The 20,639-nt window shown below is 41.0% G+C and overlaps 1 protein-coding gene and 1 long non-coding RNA gene across 19 annotated transcripts in view; one reads left to right on the forward strand and one right to left on the reverse strand.

Annotated features, from left to right (window-relative positions):
- The window catches only part of LOC133216978 (uncharacterized), a 185,881-nt gene that overhangs the window by 51,307 nt on the left and 113,935 nt on the right, over positions 1 to 20,639 (forward strand). The gene's annotated exons all lie outside the window — the stretch shown is intronic.
- The window catches only part of FOXP1 (forkhead box P1), a 386,028-nt gene continuing 372,586 nt past the window's right edge, over positions 7,198 to 20,639 (reverse strand). For all 18 annotated transcript variants that reach the window (XM_061362086.1, XM_061362097.1, XM_061362096.1 and 15 more), the window contains 2 exons: positions 18,015 to 18,181; positions 7,198 to 12,174 (listed from right to left, as the gene is read on the reverse strand). In XM_061362086.1, coding sequence (XP_061218070.1) covers positions 12,030 to 12,174; positions 18,015 to 18,181 — 312 coding nt within the window. In that variant the 3' untranslated portion in view covers positions 7,198 to 12,029. The remainder of the gene's footprint in view (positions 12,175 to 18,014; positions 18,182 to 20,639) is intronic.

A 20,639-nucleotide genomic window follows, 5' to 3' on the forward strand; every position in this document is an offset into this window, starting at 1 on the left:
CCCAGCATCCTGGCATACTCAGTCTTGCTGTTGATGAAGATTCTGAAGTTGTAGGGTTTAGCTGAGATATTTGCTTTTGCCTTCCCACCTCGCTTGGCAAGATGCTGATATGTGGAGTACACACTGTGGGGGGGACCAGGGCTGACGGTAACATGTATAGGTCAAAGCTTCTGGGATCCTGTAAAAGAGAAGGCATGAGCAGCATGGAGAGGTTCTCTTCTGAGTGTCCACACATCCACATGAAAGGTAACCAAATCATATTGACCTTACGTAGTTCAAAAACGTAGTTCAAAATGAGAGTAACTCTGCATCCTACCCAGAGATGAGATGAGTGAATGAGGGCTCATCCCTGAATCAGGACCCAGTCCTCCCCACTGCCCCCTTCCCCAGACACATCATGACGGAGACGTTACAGAAACAGAACAAAGCTCGTTCCTCTTCCACAATAGCCAGAGAAAGGCCACAGAGCCTTGACGATGGCCATGGCTGGGAGAAAAACATGGAGAGATGCAGCACAGTCTCAGGTCAGGGCACTGGGACAGGACACTTCTGGAAACCAAATTTGTGCTGAACACAATGGTTAGTGCATAAAAATTAATCAAGTACTACAATTACTTGCTTTATTCATAATACTTAATGGTCATGTAATAGAAGTTTTTATTCAGCAGTTAAAGTTCATAAGTGCAGGTTTTACATGTAGAAAGGTATTATGCTGATAGTTTAATTACACACCTTTCTGCACACCAAAGGAAATGGGTTATGCAGGTTTTATAATTAAAGAAGGACTTCTGAGGGGAAATGAACTTTGCAGTTAGCAACATTATATTTGATTTTTATCAGATGTTTTTGTTTTGAATTTGCCAGTGCTCCGCTGTGTTGTAAACAGGTGAGAACGTTCCAAACTGCGTGAGGTGTCAGGGGGAGGCTTTGAAAACGCAGCATAAAGTAGCAGTGTTTAAAAATAGCAAGGGTGAGCATGAGGCATAAACATCATGTGCTTGGAAGGCTCTCCAGAGCTCTGCCCATGCAATTATGTACAGCAAAAATCTGTCCAGTACGTCTAGGAAACAGGCAAAAAACCCAACCTGAACAAGTAAGTGAAAAATAAACCCTCGTCCTTGCCAAAATAATAAAAAGTTTTCCTTTTTATTTTTCTTCATTTTGTTTTCAATAAATTTCATGGCCAGTGAGTTAATTTTCCCCTCCTGCATGCCTACAAAGGCAGCAAAGCCAAAACTGTGATGGATGTTTTGTGTGTGCGTGTTTGCTATTGGAATAACAGGACTACTCTCAGTACTGAAGGCAAACGTGGGCATGAGCCACCAACAGGTCAGGGCCAGCTCCTGTCTCCCTCTGCTAACAATGTGGACATCTGTACAAGGCACGTGGTGTCAGGGAAGTCAATAGTCCTGGGCCCCCTCCCTTTTCAGGTTTTAAGAGCATAGCTTCATTGCTACATACATTTCAAAGCACACTAAAAGTATACGTGAGTACACATACATATATATACATTTAAAACTAGCAGAAGAAATCCGTTTTTCTACCATAGAGAATGCACAGACAAGAATTTTTCTTAAGTCTAAAATATTTCAAACATCACCAAAAGCCCTCCACTTGTATGATAAGAACTGACAGGCTCTTATCGTGCCCAACACAAACGAACAGTAACAAGCGGGTTGAACCAAAAAAAGGACTTTCCAAAAACAATAAGCAAGGGCAAGGCCTGAAATACTTTGAGTACGCCCTTTCCTTTCTGGCAGGGCTGGGGAGCAACTGCCCTCAATGTTATGATTTGCTGGTGAAGGTGGAGTCCAGGTGATGGCAGACGGTGATGCCTGAGACAGGGCTCCCTTTGCTCCTTCAGTATTCTGGACCCACCAGCGACATTTGAAATCAGGAATCTCACATCCAAATACAGTGGAGTAATTTCAAAATCCTTTTAAATTGGAGCAGACACTCAATAATTACAACAGGAAGAGATGTGTAAAGGGTGGATCCAAACACAACTGGACGGGGTTTCTTTCTAATCTCATTGGCCAACTGCATAAATTAAAGACAATGAGAAGGAACTGTAACTGTTTTTTTCTTATTAAATCCATATACTTTGGCTCTGCTCATCGTTGTTAGCATACTGTTAGAAGAGCTGTTGCTGTGTGTTTCAACCCCCATTGCACAACCAAGCCCTTGCTGCACCGTTGTGGATTTCAAATAGTCGCTTGCTTAAAAATAGAATATGGGCTTTTTTATTTAAAAACCAAATAAATCTGAACGCAAACAGGTAAAAATCAATATATGCAATTGTAAAGTGTCAAATTCAGCTCCTCAGTTTGAATTTACATCGCCTGGTAAGTCGGGCTCACAACGCCATTGCTACCATTTGCATGAGTTCTCCACCCTTGCAAAAGCGGATACCCTTCAAGTATATTATTTTTAAGACTAAGAAGAGTAATTATAATAGGATTAACAGATTTGTCCCCCCCACTGCCTCATATCAGAGAAAGTATTATACCAGTGTTATGAATAGATGTGTTTTTACTGTATATGGAAATGCATTACAACGAATATATGCCTCAAAGACACTCATCATCCACTGCATTGTTTTGTAGAAGCCTCTTCTCTCATGAAGGGCAACCACATGTGAAGGGAAAGAGTCCAAGTAAGTGTTTGGTAAACATCTGAAAATGAGAGACAAATAGCGCTGGGCTATGGTGCCATCTTACTTCAAATACCCACTTGAAAAAGACCCAATTCCTTCCCCACAAGCTGAGCCTGGCTCCCTAAACCAGGAGGAATCGCAACGCTGGTAAACTTGCAGAAATATTTTTACAGTTTTATTAGAGGTTTTAATTCAGTGCTTTATCTACCTCTGTTAGTCGCAAAATAGCTTTAAATATTCAAGTGGTAATTAATGAATCTTTTATGTTGCAAATCAAACATTTTCATCTGTGCTGTGGTACGGTGGCAGCGAGAAGGAGGGGTTTAAAGTGTAATTGTTTCTACTGTTCCCCTTGCAGTGCTGAATGCCTCTTTACCCTTTATTATATCATTGGCTTTTGCTTCAGTTCATCAGCACTTCGCCACATCTTATCGTTCGATATTTGCTGTCTATTTTATTATTTCTTTTTTTCAGCTCAAGATTTCTTACTGTGCCTTTGCCAGAGACATTCCTAAGGAGATGGAAACTCTCTGAATGTGGAATTTTCGCATGAGTGCAAAATAATAAAAAGCATGTGTGTATTAAAAAGGGATCAACTTAATGGGAAATGAGCATTGGGTTACATTAATATTCTATTACAGTAAAAATCATATTTAATAAATTTTCTCCAGATTTTTCAGAATCTTACTGTATTTTTCTAAGTCGTATGCCAATCCAAAGAAGCAGTGTATGTGATACATTTGATTTATGTTAAGTAAATAACCTGCACAGCCCATTTTTTGGTTAAAAAAATAAAAAATTGTGTAGAAACACACACCAGACTAAAATGTGTGCTTAGTTTCCATCTGCTAGGAGGGAATAGTGTTGGTCTTGTGCAGCAGAAAGCCTCTATAAACAGTATTCTATTTTATTGATGCTATATGTGGATTTTTATGTTTTGTGGCAAGAGCAGGAGAATGAAAACATTGTAATTTACCCTAAACCATAAAATTATACTAGTACTAAAGTAATTACTTCACATATTAAAATACAGTTTCCTTTAGTTTTCTTTGTCATCACATAAAAACAGGCGCTGAGCGCTGCAGCGCAAAGGGGCCGGAGCTTTTCTTGCCTTCACAAAGGATTGACACATCCTTGATCGTACACTGTATCACCTGACCCTTGTTGTTCTGTGACCCTAATTAATATTATACTCAGTGACATTTATGTATCAGAGCAATAAGCTAAACAGGAAACAATTTATGTCACCTAAAGCTTTTTAACAAATCGATGCAACTATTTGTAATTGCTTGTTTCACAAGATTAAAAGTACTCAGCCTTGATCTTCGCCCACAGTTTTGTGGCCAACATGACCTGTGCTTCCGTTGTAAAATAGGAGTGTTGGTGATCAGCACCTATTTCCATCAAGTAATCCATATTGCTAATATTTCTGGAATTTTAATGTAGTTACAATTTATAGCCGATCAAATGTGGTTACCTAAATTGCTGTTGCTAGTAGACAGTTTAACTGTCTTTATTAATTACAGTATAATTTAATGTTTGAGTACAGGCACTTGTGTTGGTCATTTTTACAGCCAAAGCAGTTATGTGCCTTATGACGAACCATTTTAGCATTTTCAATGGAAATTTGCTAATATGATGAGTGATAAAAATGTCAAACTCTGGTAAATAATGGTTATTGCTTTGGCTGGAATTAATCCTTGAAAGGACTGTTACCTTCAAATTAACATTATAACTTGAAAAGAAAAAAAAATATGGTTTTTAGGCTTCTCAGATGCATAAAAAATAGCCACTGAACTAAATAAATACACACAAACCCCCACAAAGCGTGGGGTTTTTTTCTTTTCCTTCAGGTAGACAAAGACATTTCCTGTGCAATAAAAAGGCAGGAGGGGCTCTTTTTTGTTAAAACACCCCAAGGCAATGTTGTTTACCATTTCCAGCTCAGGTGCTCTGAATATCTCTAACAAAGCCAGTAAGATGGGGCAAAAAGAAGGACTTTGTAAGTCTCAGCACCAGGGGCTGGGGGCAAGCCCGGGTGCAGACAGCACAGAGACTGCAAACACATGTGGGGGCCGTGTCCCACCACGTCGGGCATCACCACTTTGGGGGGAGAGAGGTTTGTTCCCACAATATGAGGATGAAGAGCGCTTTGTCCTGGTGGAACAAACCACTGCAGCAACGAAGATGAAAGACAGCCCTGATTAACACACCATTAAACGAACGTTTAACATCATCATTGAAGACGGAGCCTGATTAATAGGTCAAGAAGGGCTAATTACACTTTGTTGTGAGGAAGGGTGTGTATGTGTGTCTAAGTGTGAGCACCAGGCATCGTGAGTCCTTTAAATTAGTCCAACAATGTGATCACGGCCCAAGTTAAATGTCACTGTTCAGATCATCTACAGAGAGCAGCTGGGTGTGCATGAAGCATGTGCTCCCAGGCCTCCAGCTCCTCCAACCCCTCTTCTGCTGCTTTTCCCTCTGGCACAGGAGAAACCCAGGAAACCTATGCACTGGCTCCGGTTTTCTTTGGAAACTACTCAGAGACGCATTGCTTCACCACTGACCATAAAAGTGCTTTTCAGCTGCGGTGGAAAACAGCGATTCTGACTGGAAAAGGTATTTCCCAGCTGGCTGTTGCTGGTGAAGAAGGCATTCTGTGATGTTCCACAACACAGCAGCCAAGGAGGAGAACGGTGATTTAATAACACAATGATGATACAGAATGTTGCAACGAGCCAGGCTCTCACCCACTGCTAGAATCATAGCATCCTAGTTTGGGATGGAAGGGACCTTCAAAGATCATTTAATCTAACCCCATGCAAGGAGCAGGGACATCTTCATCTAGATCAGGTTGCTCAGAACCACATCCAGCCTGGCCTTGAATGTCTCCAGGGATGGAGCATCCACCATCTCTCTGGGCAACCTGTGCTAGTGTTTTACCACCCTCATTGTGAAGAATTTCTTCCTCAAGTCCTCAAATCTCTCCTCTTTCAGCTTAAAACCTTTAACCATTGTCCTGTCACAACAGGCCCTGCTAAAAAGTCCTTCCCCGTCCTTCTTACGGCCCCTTTCAAGAACTGAAAGGCCACAATAAGCTCTCCCTGGAGTCTTCTCCAGGCTGAACAACCCCAGCTCTCTCAGGGTAGTGCTGACTCGGGCAAGGAGGGAAAGGACCTGATCCTGCTCTTCAACTCAGTGCCATTTCTCAACACCATCTGCATTTGGCACCTGCCCCGGCAGCAATCAGAGGCCACAGGAAGCTGGCAATGACACACAACACACTTGGGCCTCTGAGCCATCACCTCCGGAGAGCTAAAATACCCAAATCATCTGTGATGGCCTCATAGCTCACTGCTGCTGGTGACACTGTCTCCAAACAGAGGAGCTCTGCTGGGGCTCACTTGGGGTTGTACTCCCCTACCCAGAGTTGACTCTACCATACCTTGGAGACAACAGCACTCCTGATGGAACACTGAGCATGTTCTGGGCTCAACAGCTTCTGCTGTTGATAAAGAAAAATTAACCCCCAAAGTGGGACCTCATCAGTTTCCTAAACCTCACTTCTGGTAGATGTGCAGTACACAACCTACCCCAAATTTCATTCTATGTATTTTGATTATTAAAATCTACCAGTCAATACCATTTTGAGACACGAGTGGGCAAAGATTTCCCTTCCCCCCCTTCCCCCCAAAAAAGTAGTTACCTAGTATAATCTTATGATAGAATATTTTTATAAAATCATTTGTACTAATTTAAGCATTTATCATTATATGCAAAAAGATTTCTTGATGAGAATATTATAGACGGTGCATGTTTTTGACATTAGCATTTTATTTGGATGACTAATCTTGCAGATGTGAAATTTTAATGAATTATTCATGAAAAATCTCTCCTCTGAAATTTCAGTTTGCTGCTAATGCTAGTTATTAAACATTTTATTTTTCTTTATAAAACTTGATGAAGGAAATAAATGTGTGCTTACTCGAAAGAAAAGGTATTTCCTTTTTAAGTTTGTCTTGGGTGACAGCATGACCTGGTACTTTGCCCCTCATGATTTTGTGGACCAAGGGGTTGATCCTGCAACCCCCTTTTCACACATGTATAATGTGTATCCAACCCTTCCTACTGAAGCCAGCAGTGCCCATTAGGGCACCACACCTGGGAGGCTCTTTAGCATGAGGCCCCAAACCCCTTCTTTCACACTTTCCCCTTTGAAGTCATCCAATGAGAAAGCAAATACCCTGAACTCCCTGTGAGCCCAATGGTCAGACAGTGATGGGCTTGGAAAAGCAGATGAATGCTTTGGATGACAGCATCTTCCTTCCTTCCAGGGCCCAATCGCCCTGTCCAGACTGGCCATGAAGCCACCACTACAGTATCTTGCAACTGGGGGAGACCCAAGGAGAGCGATGAGGCTGTCCATGGATGTGCTGGGACACAGGTGAGATGCTCCATGCGTCACTGCTGGGGGGATGCGACATGGAAGTCATTGGCAGGGGGGAACAAACCAAAAACTTAGGACATGGCAACTTGCATTACCAGTGTGAACAACCAGCATTTTTATTGCATTTGAGAATGCTATAATGTCAGTAATTAGTACTGACTACACAACATTTTTTATTGTCTGTATCAACAGACATGGAATGATGGAATTACAGTTGATGTAAGGAATGAGTTTCTTTTATGCCTTATCAAAAAAAAAAAAAAAGAAAAAAGAAAAAAGAAAAAAGAAATCTTGTTACTGGCAGCACATACACACAAAGCACCATGCTAACAGTCTGGACTGTACCATTTTCATCAAGGCTTATGGGTAGAAGATACTTGTTTACCTGTTCCGGGCCCATTAAAATGCAGTCCGTAACTGCAGATTCACCTCGCAAGACTAGAATACTAAACGACTTCGGAAACATCTAAAAACTCACTTGGAGTTCATTAACCAAAGGTACCAAAAGATTTCAAAAGAGTTTAAACACATTTGGTGGTGGGTTTTTTTTTCCATGCTATAATGAACGTGAGAGTATTTGCAATCTGAAAACTACAATAGTTCAAAATTATTTTTAAAAACTTTATATATATATATATTTATGTATGTATATATATAAAATATCTAACGATCTGCAACAGTTGTAGAACCAGAATCCCTGCTCCGGCCTCTTCCCAAAGCGGGAGCTCCAGGAGAGGGGAGGTGCAGGACATACAGCGGGACTCTTGCGAGTGAGAATCAAAAAAAGTCATTTTTTGTGGTCACTTATTCTACATAAGCCTTGATTTTTCATTTCACTTCGAGTTGAATGCAGAAACCCAACAGGTTTTACATTTACAAACTTGGGGTGGTTGTTTTGTGGACAAGGAAGGCTTTGACTCTCATTCCTGACAGCGATTTACCTGATACATGGTACTACTTTCATAATGTACGCTTTTCTTTGAGAAAAAAAACATGTAACAAATTGTCTTTACATCTTGGCACCTTGTAAAGTTTTTTTCTTGTTTTATACAAAAGTTCAATAGTTTGACACTCCCCGTTATTAATCACTACTTCACTGATAAACTTTGAAAGTGTGACCCTGGAATTCATCATGCAAAATATTTACTGCAGCAGGAGAAAAACAGTTCTTTTTTTTTTTTCTTTCCTTTTTTTCCTTTTTTTTTTTAATGATTTTTCTTTTTTTTTTTTCCTTTCAAATAGATGAACTTTGTTTAAGACAGCCAGAAAAGGCAGTGGTAAGATGAACAGAAGGGGTGGGAAAGTATCAAAAAAACCAGCTTAAACACAAAAACTGTACAAAAACGCTTCGATCAATGATAACAGGAGAAAAAAAAAAAAAAGAGAAAAAAATCTGTCAACTATGTTACAATTTAAAAGCTGAAAAAAAAAGTCAGGGATTTTCTCCCACATGTCAGCAAATGTCATCCAATATTCTTAAAGCAAGGATAACTAAATAAAATACATGTGCAGCGTATTCTGCAATTCCATTACATACAGTAGGTTTTTTTTTCTTTTCAAAGCTATTTTTTTTTTAGTATAGTTAATATAAAGCAGTTGCACAAAAAGCAAAAGGTGTTTTGACAAACAGGTCTGCATTTATTCCTTTTGAGGAATGATATCTAAAAAAAAGGACCTTTCCACCTTTTCCTCCCTCCCCGCCCTCCCCCCAAAAGACAAAGGCTCACACAGACACAGTGGGATATATATGTACAACATAATAAACCCCTCCCTAAAGAAGCAACTGTATATCCAAAGGGATAGAGAATCAGAATTGTAAAAATCATAGTGAAGTTTGCTTGATGTAAAGCCTGAGATTTTCAGTTGGTTCTTCTGCAAGGCTGCGACACCTGCCAGATATGTTAAAATCTAATTTTTTATTTCTTTTTCTCTTTTTTTAAGTTTTTTTTTGTTTTTGCTACAGTCTTTAGACTAAGCATGCAAGACATACAACTAAGTGCAACTGAGTGAAATGTATTTTTTTTTTATTTACTCATTCCCTAACAGTTTGGACTGAGGTATGCGTACTAACAGTTTTCTCATGCTGTTATCTTTACTCATGTCTAGCTACACATGCTGAGGATGAACTAATCTACCAGATTTTAATCCCCTTCTGAATCCCGAACTAACCAGCAAACCACTCAGTTTAGAAGCACAGGGCTCAATTCTCATGATCCCCATCTGGCTACCGCCGGCACGTCACGAAGCTGCCTGGATATAATTTAAATGAAAAGAAAAAATGTTTCAAATGACCACAGACTGCCCTTTTTTTTTTTCTTCTCTATTTTTTTTTATGTCTTTTGAAACAGAAAGCAGAGTTGAGTTTTTATCAAAGTAACTGCCAATAAAATTTCTTGTACCAAAGCTTATGAGTGGACAGGAGTGTTATTTCCTCATGAAAAATGCTGACCCAAAAAAAAAAAAACCTGAAACAAAACTGAGCAAATGTGCCAAGATCAACCAAAACTCAAGCAGTCATCCTAGCACAGTCCCGGAACAAAAGTGGCACAGAATCTGTAGAACCAAAGACCAAAAAATTGTTTTTCTTTTAATTCTAGAAATACTATTACATTGTCCAGTTTAATTGTGGGAGCTTTTCTGTTCTCTTCTGTCTTTTATTAAACTGTCTCCTTTATCTGATACTCTAATCTTCTGCAAAATAACTGTGTCTTTGCTTTCTCCAGCTCCCTTCTCATAGCTCCACCAGTAACACTGATTCCTAAGTTTTAGCCTCAAAAGCTCTCCTCGATTCCTCTTTACAGACTTTCATTTTGGTCACTGTAAAGAATTGCAAATAAAAAGTAATAACTTTGGTTCAGACATTTACTTGGCCTTCTAAATTTTCTAGAATAAAGGAGCAGTTTCCCTCTCAGGTTAGCAATAGCCCACATCTTGTCATTTCCCTCTAAATTCTTCAACCTCCTTTGATCAACAATAAGAGGATATTTGGCTTCATAAGATAAAGCATATAACAGAGAACATAATTTACCTTTGTGTAATATCTTTGGTAATTTTAGGAAAAAAAAAAGGTACAAAGAAGAATATAAATTAAGCTCTGAAAGGCTTTTTGAAATAATAAAAAAGCTACAGTCCTACATAAATAAATGAGTGATGGAAAGTGGTTGCAGAATGAAAATATTTAGGTGTTTGGTGACCAAGGTTTATTGACCTATCGCAACAAATTTTGTATGTCATGTTTGCTTTGAAGAGCCTTGCCAGTTTTCTTTAACAAGCGAATTCTCTCCTGGATCTCCTGTCTCCTATGGCGAGGTTTCCATACTGGCTGGTGTAATATTGCATAACAATCTTAACTGCAGTACTGGATTTGCACAGCTGAAAATTAACACTTTTAGCATTAGTGGGCCTCCATCCTTATTAACTCCTGTAACAAGTACAATCTGAAATCTAATTTGTATTCAAACAGATTAATGCCACCAAGCAATTCTGAACCGATGTTTAACCGTGAAACATCACCATGTACAATAACAATTTAATGAAGTCATCTTTCCAACCACTATTTGCAAATGCAAATGCATAAGAAGAAAAAAAAAACAATTGCAATAATAAATGTATAGGTGCCCATCTCTGTAATCTTAGATATTCCAGAAAGATTTGTTGACCCATTAGAACTCGTGTTAAACAACCGAGAACCTGCCACTGTACTATTCATCCTCTAACAAAAGCGAACTCTGTTGGTGCTGCATATATTTCTTTGTGCTGTTCAATTTTGTGGCATTTGCTAATATTCACCATTGCTGCCAAAAGAAAAGTAATAAAAAAGTAAGCAAAAAAACCCAAACAAAAAGAAAATATATTAAAAATACTGCTTTGTGGAATGAATCTGTGTTGCTTCCTACAGTGTTTCTATGTTCATCTGTCATTCATTCTCATTCTTGCAGTACTTCGTTCCTCTCTCTCCGTTGGACAACCCTTCCACATGTATCGTGCAGCATTTGGGACCTTTTCAAAAAACAACAACAAGAAAAAAAAAGGAGACACCGAAATGGAATGTTTTCCATAGCTAAAGAAAACATGGTGGCATCTGAAGGAAACTGGAATGAATGACAGAAAAAACTACAAACAATTCAATGACATTCAGCTTCGTATAATAAAAACACCTATTAACATTCATCACAAAGTACAGAAAACGTTGAAGCCTCTGAGAGGCCCTGGGCCCAGATGAGGCCTGAGGTCAGAACTTAAAATGGTAGAGGAGAAGTGGGGCGGGGGAATAAAAGCAATACATTAAAATGTTTGGGATAATTTTTTCTTTTAACCCCTCCCCGATAGACACGCTCACACACACACACACATATCCACACACGTGCACACACAGGCCTTCCCCATCCCAAATGGAAGCAAAAAAACAAGAAAAAAAAAAGGCAAAAAAAAGAAACCAACCAAAAAACAAAAATATGGAGTAAAGGCAGTGATAATCAACATGCAGTACTGTGCAAATATGTTGTCCATTGGAATCCTTAAAATCTGGGCAAAGACTTGATCTGCAGTTCAGATGTACATGCTCAGTTTGATGTCCTCAAATGTCCAAAATTGGCAGGACCTGCAGTCCACAGCTGGCTGCTAAATGCAAGTGAATCAGTTTAGCAAATTTACAACACTGATGTTGACTGTAAGAGAGGAAAATCCCAAGTACCAAACAAGTCCATCCAATGCACAGAGTACAAATTCCTTTTTTCAACAAAAAGTAGAAAAATCAAAAATACTCCCAAATGGGATACTTGATGGCACTAAGAGTTAACATATTTCATAGTTGTCAAAGTGGACTGAGAATCCTCCAGACTGTACAATAATGGAGAGATTTCACAGCTAAGTTTTGACGCGTTTTTCCAATCTTCATTCTCAGCATAACGATGTCAGACATACTCATTCTATGTCCTCATTTACAGGTTCATCTTCATAATCTCTGTCATGATCGAAATCTGGACTGTGGTTGGCTGTTGTCACTAAGGATAGCGGGCCTTCATTTTCATCTGGATCTAACGGCTCTTCTTTGACATGCACGGGGTGACTGAAAAGACAAAAAAAACATGGTCAATCAGCAAGTTGCTCATTAAAAAATGATTTTTCATAACTTGATTTGGAGAGAAAGATATGGTGGTTTGGGGGTTCAGACTTGATGCACCAGGTCTAAGAGCTCCAGCTCATCAAGGGTAAGACCCTCAGCTTCTGCACTAGCCACTAAAGCCGAGCGAAGGCTACACCAGGCAAGCAGTGTACAACTTCCCTGGGAAAACACTCTGGGAGGAGCGCCTCAATTGGGCTTCCGTCTCGGGATCGAGAGAAAAACGCTCTCAGCTGACATATTAAGTTAATACAATCTTTGGATAAATAAGCAGAATAAGCATCTGAATGGCAAAGCAGCAGTTTGCCAGTCTGCCGAGCCAGCAGAGGCTGGGCTAATCATCGCGCACTGTGTGTGCAGCGTCTCTCGTTAACATGCAGAACCTGTGAGGCAACTCTCCAGAGGACGACCCCAAGTGAGGTTCTATCATTAATCAACTTCAAGCAAACACAGCGAAGAGACACCATGATACATGCTTTAAACTCCAAATTAATGCATATTTTTACAAACTGTCAATAAGGGAAGAAAAGCCCTGCCAGGAAACACAAACAGAGAGGAAAAGGCTCGCTCAACACAACAATATGATAAGAAAGCACAGTCCTAACGAGAATAATAACACTGTCAGCTGTAAACAAGGCAGAACATGATCCCCAGTTCGTGGTGGGCACAAGGATGTACTAAAGAGATGAGATCCGCCAAATTTCTCATTACAGCATCGCACATGAATAACCCGCGGGGGAACGGGGCTTGGTCATTCAAAACGGGTATGATAACAATTGAAAATTGTTGTTCGTAAATCATATTTACAACAAATCCTATACAAATACAAATTACCTTCCTCCCCCCTCCCCTTTTTTTTTTTTTGCTCAACAGCTTTTGAAATGTAAAATAGTCATGTGAGTCAATAGTGTCTTGTTGCTGGGACTTTAAAGGAAAGTAGGATTTTATTGACATTACCAAGTATTAATAATGCGACACAGCAATGGAGACCCTGTTTGCTTCCTAAATAATTGATGTTGTAGGCAATCCCTTAAAATAAAGTGTTAATGAGTTCAAGTCCCACTCTGTCTCTCATTGAGTTGATAACCACCTCCTAGAGTCTTGGGTTTTCTCCATGCAGGCTGACTTAACCCTTTCACATAGGTTCTGTGAAACCATGATCTGAAGCGCAAACCTTGTAAGAACTTCTCTCTTGTGCAGCTTTGCTTTAAAATGAATGATTTAAAATAGCTGCATTTTATTTTATGGTCTGTGTGGATAGGAACGACAAGACTGTTCGTACTCTGCTGCACTGCTGGACAGCAAGAATAAATCACCAAACAGGGAAAATGGGCTTGGTAGCTGTGTACAAGCCAAAAGTACTCTGCCTACTGCAAATGACCCAGGTGAACCAGTTGCACCCCTGCACAGACTGCGAGGGTGTACCACACCCTGCTTATTTATTTTGACTTGAGTTTTGGAAGCATCTAACATGCTGACTACAGACATCTCTAACGCGAGCTGTGAATGCCTTTCAAGTCCCTACATATTTCAACTTCTCCAGTTGTAAAGTCAAGGAGATCAATACTTAATATTAACTGCACCTTCCAACACATCCGACAAAGGAAGAAGTGATGCAATGTCCATGTACATACACTTTTTACTTTCAAATTACAGAATCAGAGAATGGGTAGGGTTGGATACATGGCCTATCAACATACTCTGGGAGCATAAAGGTTTCTCTGCATGTTGCATAATTTTTGCAAAAAATACAATGAGAGATTGCTTGTACAGTTTTGACCTAATTATTGAAAAAGGAGGGGTAAATAAAATACTGTGAGGAGATGATTCAAACATCAGAAGTTAGGAATTAGCAGAAGTACATCAGAAGTCTCACAAGCAACTGTCACCGCAGAGGTGTGCATGTGCTAACTGTCCTGGCATCTCATGGTCCTCACAAATGTGAAACCATGCTGATTACCTGCCACTAGGAAAACTGAATAGGCTGTGAGGCCCCTCACTTGGGAGAAAACATGAAATGAAAAACAGAAGAAAAAGGGGCAGAAAGTGCCTACACGTAGAGATGGATAAAGTGTGTGCTATCCGGCCTTTATGGCAGTGATCTCTTTTACTGCTGCTTTAATTTAGAAGTCCTGTTTGCTTGTTTCTGGCTTTGATGCTGCTGCTGGGCTTGTGGATTTTGTGGTTTATTTTTTTAAAAAGTATTATTTTTGAAAATACAAATGGGAAATTTTAAAAGGAGAGAGGAGAACACACATGCAGCAGAAGTGGCTTTGCTACATGGACCAGAGTTTGTCCAAAGACTGCATCCCACCACCCTGTGCTTGGCCAGAGGGCAGAAGTGAATCGGTGCTAGCAGGTAAATATATTAACCACCTGAAATGCTGTGAAAGCTCTTTCAAAGGTCCCTGAACCTTGCCAAAGCAAACTCTTGCCCCCCTTCTGGTTTTGTTATGAAAGCAGGTGAAACCAGGTGGTTTTAACTGAGTTTCTCTTTGAGGTTTGGTGTGGTTCCCACAAGTCAAAAAAGCCCAAAAATTCACGAGTGAAAAGCAAAGCAAGCACCGAGTTGTGAAAACGGCTGTTTGACCCCAAGCAAGACAAAGCCAGAAAGGGACAGAAAGCCACAGGGAGGCACAGCCACACCAGCCTCCTCCAGCAGCTCACGTGTTGCACAAACATCAGACAGCGCGCCTGGCAAAAACTCCATCCCCCAAATTAGGAGGGTATCTGGGAAACACACCCCCCAGGGAGAGATCTGTTAGGAAAACAACGATGACAAAAAATCTGCTCCTTGTGTACTGTCAGCTGTAACCACAAAGTAGCGTGTGAGGAGGAAACCTTACTGAATCCGTGATTCTGCTCAAACATTTCAGAGCATCTGAAATAAATAAGCTTAAATAAGCTCAAGGGCAAAGGGAGATGTTTGCATCTCTCAAGTTAAGCCTGAATCTCCGTTTACCAGCTCACCAAAACCCCAAACTGGGAAAGGAAAACTTCCTTTAGATAGTAAAGAATTCAATTTCTTGAATTACAGAAAAGGTAAATGCTGGCCTAAGAAAAAAGGAAAAAAAAAGCTGAGGGGGTGGGGGGCAGAGAAAGAGAAGAAAAAAGAAAGGGTTTCCCCTTTCTGCTTTTGTAGTAGCAGAATCTCAGCACATTCCTTTTAAGAAGATGCCTAAGACTCCAGAAGGGGTTAACAATAAATAACCTTGCTGAACACAGATTCCCCTTCTTTTCACATCTGAGTAATTCTTTTGTTTGTCCACTCTGGGAACAGAGGAGTTTTTAATAAAGCTGACTGTTGTTTAAAGCCACTGAGTACTGGTGGTGCACACAGCATGGAGTAGTTTGCTTTGTGGCTACCTTTGGAGCATATCAGGATGAAAGTGTTATGTCCCCAAGCTGTAATTATGCGACTACTTTCTAGTGTTTCAAAAGGAGGGAGAAAGAAGGGGGGTGGGGGGGGGAAGGAAAAACCTAGCTGTGGTTCAATGTGTCATAAAAAGGAAACGAATGAGCGGTAATAAGACTTCAGCTAAAGTGTTAGACTTCTTAGCTGTCATGTTAACAAGGTCCTTTAAACCTTACAATAAAGTTTAAAGCTTGATTCCTTCTCATACACTGAAATTGTTTAAAAAATAATTTGCATGATGACAAGGAAATCTGTTCAGAGAAAAAAATGGAAAATGTCATTAGCAAAGCAGGCTGACGGGAAAGAAGAGGTTGCACAGCGTCTGGAAATTTGCTGTTGACTCATGACTGTATTTAGTAAACAGGGTAAAGCCCTGTGATGAGTGAATGGTGTTCTGGCTTCAGATCCCTTCGAACTACTTAGAAGCACCATTTTAAGGGGAAGCTCAGAGGCTGCTATTGGAACATCACCCGGCCACATTTTACTTAAGCAAAAAGAAATGTTGAGCAGAGAACACATATATTATCAATTCTGAGAAAATGAAAACACTCAGGAAACAATCATTTCCATATTACAACAGAAAATTGGATTTTCTGGTGAATAATGAAAATGAGGCATTGCTCCCCCCGACCTCCTCTCTCTCCAGTATTTGTTCTGTGCCCCTCACTTTGGTATCAATGTGCTAAGAGATGATTATTAAGTGCAACAAAGGCCACAGCTATGCAGTTCTGGAAGATGTCCTAGCCTGTTTCAACACAGTTATTTTTCCTTCCTTGCAGTCTCTTCAAAGACAACGAAACCTTAGGTGAAATGAGAAGTGCATGAACTACACTAGCCTTGAACTTGCTAAAAAATAATTACTTGGATTAACGCAACATCATAAACATTCATCCCTGTCTGTTAGGCCAGGAGAAACCCTTGGGAGAAGTCTTGTTTCTGGAGAAAAGCCATGTTCCCCCACTCCTCCTTCACGCTGGCCCTATATGGTCACGGGGCAGAGGATAACGAATTGTGACTAGAACTGCCTCAAGATGAATCTGTTTGTGAGGGATGGAAAGTGTGTCATGCAACGCTACTTTGGAGGGAGATAATTAATACTGCACAAACAATCACTGGAAAAGCTAAACACGTTATTTGAATGTTTTGAAGTAAATGGCAAAAGACAATGTTTAAATTAATTATTAATTAAAAATGAATGTTGCCATCTTTTAAGTTTTTTTTTCAAAGCACTTTGTGCACTGACTTAAAATGCTGCAATATCAAAGTACCCAGAGCTTCAGATTCCTTCGTGCCCCCTCCCCTCTGACAACACATTATGCAGGTGGGAAACTTTTTTTTGCCATTAAATGCTAATTAGTTTCACAACTAATTACAATCACAGTATTAGGTTAATGTTTTTCTACGTTTTGATTTAGACTTACTTTTGTAAATCCCTTATTCAAATTACTTTGAAGTAAAAGACTACAAATTAGTTCTCTTTTTAATGTGTAATGTGAGCCGTGGCAATCCAGCCAGTAATTTTACAGCCTGTTGTGAGGAGCAGAAAGGCAGCGTGGCTCTTGCGCGCGGTCGTTCACATAGGTACCCAACTGCTCGAGAACTACGAGACTTATAAACACCGGCTTCCTCACCAGCCGCCAATTACCCAGTGTGTAATGTGAGGGGAGGGGAGAGTTTACAGCTTTGCAAGCTCACTCCATCACCCCATAAATACTGAGCACACCCATTGGGGCATCACACCCTTCCTGCCTTACACCCTTTTCCTGCGCCAGCTTGCTGCCCGGGTGCCATTCACGTTGAGCAGGGACAGCAATCCCCCATTACTTCATGTGGTTATATATGCCCTCATTATACTGCCGTCTGTTGCTATAATGCTCCTATTAATTTTCCTTTTGATATTTTAAGAGCAACCTATAAATCAAGCAGACCTTCACGTGTGCCACCGTTAATGCTTAGTAAGGCCGTTGTGTGTTGAGTGGTTCTTTTTAGACCCACCAAACAAGCCCATTTCCCAGCTCTGCTCCACCGGCCACACTTGTCGCATGGACCAAAAGGGAAAGAAATCACATTTTTTTCTCCAAGAAACACAGCTGCCCATGAGATTTTGCTAAGCTTAAAGACAAGAATTGAGAACAACAATTTTATAGCTCTGTGTGTTTGTCTGACTGGATTGAGCTGATGGGTTTTACATGGAAATTGGTAAGCAACCCTTTTACGTTCTAAAGAACCTAAGCATGTCCCCAGGTGGAGATGTCTACTCTTGCTGCTTTATCCATGAACCTCAGGAATCAACCATGAAGGTCTCCAGAATCACACTTCCGCAGACCATAAGACAACCCTAGAGCCACACGCATGCCACTGCTGTACTTACATTGCTTGCATAGGGGAACGTCCTGGACTACTGTCACTCCCGTTACTGTTCGTATGCTCCATTGCACCATTGAGCTCTTCCCTCATCGCACTGGCTAAATTGCCCAGAGTGGGATTTCCCATGGAAGCAGTAGTGTATAGAGGTATACTGTTCTCAGCCATTGAAGCCTGCCAAGGACACAAACAAATACATGAGGAGCCATTACTTAACGTTTTTATACATTGTACAACATGCTCACTTCTTCCAAAACATTCTCCACATTTACATTATTTGCAATTACCAGGTTTTAAAATATTGTGCTTTCTGATAGGTATTACCCTGACTCCACCAAGGGAAATTTAACATCATTTACATCTGGGTTTAAGCATTCATAGCTGTATTGGTTTGTGAGAGGACGGAGTTTTCCATTCCCTATTTGGAATTAAACCCCCTGGAAAAAATAAAATGTCCTTTTCCTGTTTTCATTATGCAGAATTATGTTTGGGGCCTTGGGGTTTTTTGTGGCTTAGGTTTGGGTTTGGGTTTTGTTTTTAATGAAATGGGAAAAAAATCAGGACTTGCTCAGCTGCTTAACTTTGTACCAGACCAAGCGGGCACCAAGCAAGAGCGCGGCGGTTTCTCTTGGGACCCAAGTGTGAACCAGTGGTTAGCATTAACTGAGTCAGTCAAGTTGGACTGATCCACCTGAGAGCTGAACTAGCCCATGTGAATTTTTTAAGCTTCAGCAACTCAGCTCTTACCTTAGCTAACAGAGACCTGACCATTTTATTTCCATTTTAAGTTGTTCTAAAGAAATGCTATGCAGAGCACACTGGAGTTAACTTTCTAAATGGAAATCTTTAGAGGAAGAGAATGAACTGTTAAATATTTTCCTTCTGATTCCCACTGTTCTGCCTGCTAATATTTACTGTGTGTCAGTATTAGCTCATGTTGACGGCACAGTCCTGTGCCCAGTGCGGCAGCGGTGTGAGTGCAGAAGCCCCAAGCCCTGGAGGAGCCAAGTGTTTGGCAGGGATGGGATGCGCGGCTTTCCAAGGCCGCAGCGCCCAGGGACTTGAAGGACATTCAACCACTTCACCCATCCCAGCTGGATCTGGCTGACATCATCCACAGATTTCTGAGTGCTGGGGAGCCACAGAAGCTGGCTCGGCAGCGCTCGACCTGCTCCAGAGGGAGGTCAGCCGGCTGCAGCAGCGGAGGCAAAAACTCCATCAGGCTCCAGGTCTGTGTGATGCAAACCCTGCCCATGGGAGGAGAATCCATGCAAATGTACTCCCCACTGAACGCTCTCGTCTGTTCCTAATCCATGGGACAAAACTCCTTGCTTGTTGTTATCTGAGCCAGCAGAGATGTTCACAGACACAGCCAGAGACTGGGCTGAGGAAAGAGAGGAAAGACCAGCACTGACTGCAGCATCTTCAGGAGCACGGCCCCTTTTATTCTTCCTTACGCTGACCTCTCCATGTGCAGCCCTACATGTCACACATGATTACAAAAGCTATTCTAATAGGGAGGGATTATTTTTATCTTCTTGATTCAACAACCGGCAAACTCATTGTGATTAGGGGATGCAAAGAATGGTTCACATTTCCTGCACTTGGCAAAATAATGACTCAAGTTCTTCACCCATAGTGGTAACTTGTAATTGCAGTAAAGCAATTTACTGGGGGAGAGGTGGGACACGAGGAGTATCAGCTATAAAGATAGCGAAAGGGGAGGGGGGTGCTTTGAGAGTCCCTGGTGACCCGCTGGGAAAAGAAAGCTCTGGTGAGAGCTGGATTCCCTTCCACACACAGAGGGGAGAAAGCTGCTACTTCTTCCTCACACAAGGGAAGACATCAGAGGGGTCTGGGTGAAAGAGAAGGGCAGCTCTGACACCCCACAGGCAAAGAAAACCATCCTGCCATCCCAGGGATGTGCAAAGAACCGGTCTTTGGTGATGTCCTCAACAGACTAGGGAACACTGCTCCTTAATTATTAATTAGGCTGAACACAGGCACTGGCAGGTAAAGTGGCTTTGTGTCCTAAGAGGAAAGTTGCTGCCCAAGCGACGTCTGAAATGCCAACATGGCATCAGCCACCAGGCAGATTCACCCAAACGCCTGCACAGCACCCGAGCACCTGCTGGGATTTTGCCTCAAAAATCCAATGAGGGGGGAGAGCAGAGATGAACCTGCTGGCATATTTTCAGCCAAAAAGAGGCCCTGTCCAGTGCAATATATATTGTTCACCCCCATTTATTAGAGGCATCACAGTGGTAGCAAATCTGGCCCAGGCTCTTCATCAGTTCAGTTCACATGATCCTACGGGGGGTGGGCACGAGTACATGCCACTTCCAGGAAAAGAGGGAAATGGAAACAGTTTGGAGGTTATCACAAAAGACAAGAATGGATGGAGATGACGACAACGACACGTGTTTCAGAAATAAAACACGAACAGTTCCATATGACAAGCATATTATTTGAAATTAGTCACATAGTTAACAATGTGAAGAAATGCAGGATCATTTCAGTTTTGCCTTTCAGCCTCATGAATGTAAAATGTGCTTGTAATCTTAATACTATTCAAGAGACAAAGCAGTCTTTAAAAAATCACACTTCACAAGACTCAAGGGAAAATAAGTTA

Source organism: Neopsephotus bourkii, unplaced genomic scaffold (assembly GCF_033783945.1).
Source record: "Neopsephotus bourkii isolate Nb327-2 ecotype Australia unplaced genomic scaffold, CSIRO-AGI_Nbou_v1 NB_1080, whole genome shotgun sequence".
NCBI classification, from domain to species: Eukaryota; Metazoa; Chordata; class Aves; order Psittaciformes; family Psittacidae; genus Neopsephotus; species Neopsephotus bourkii.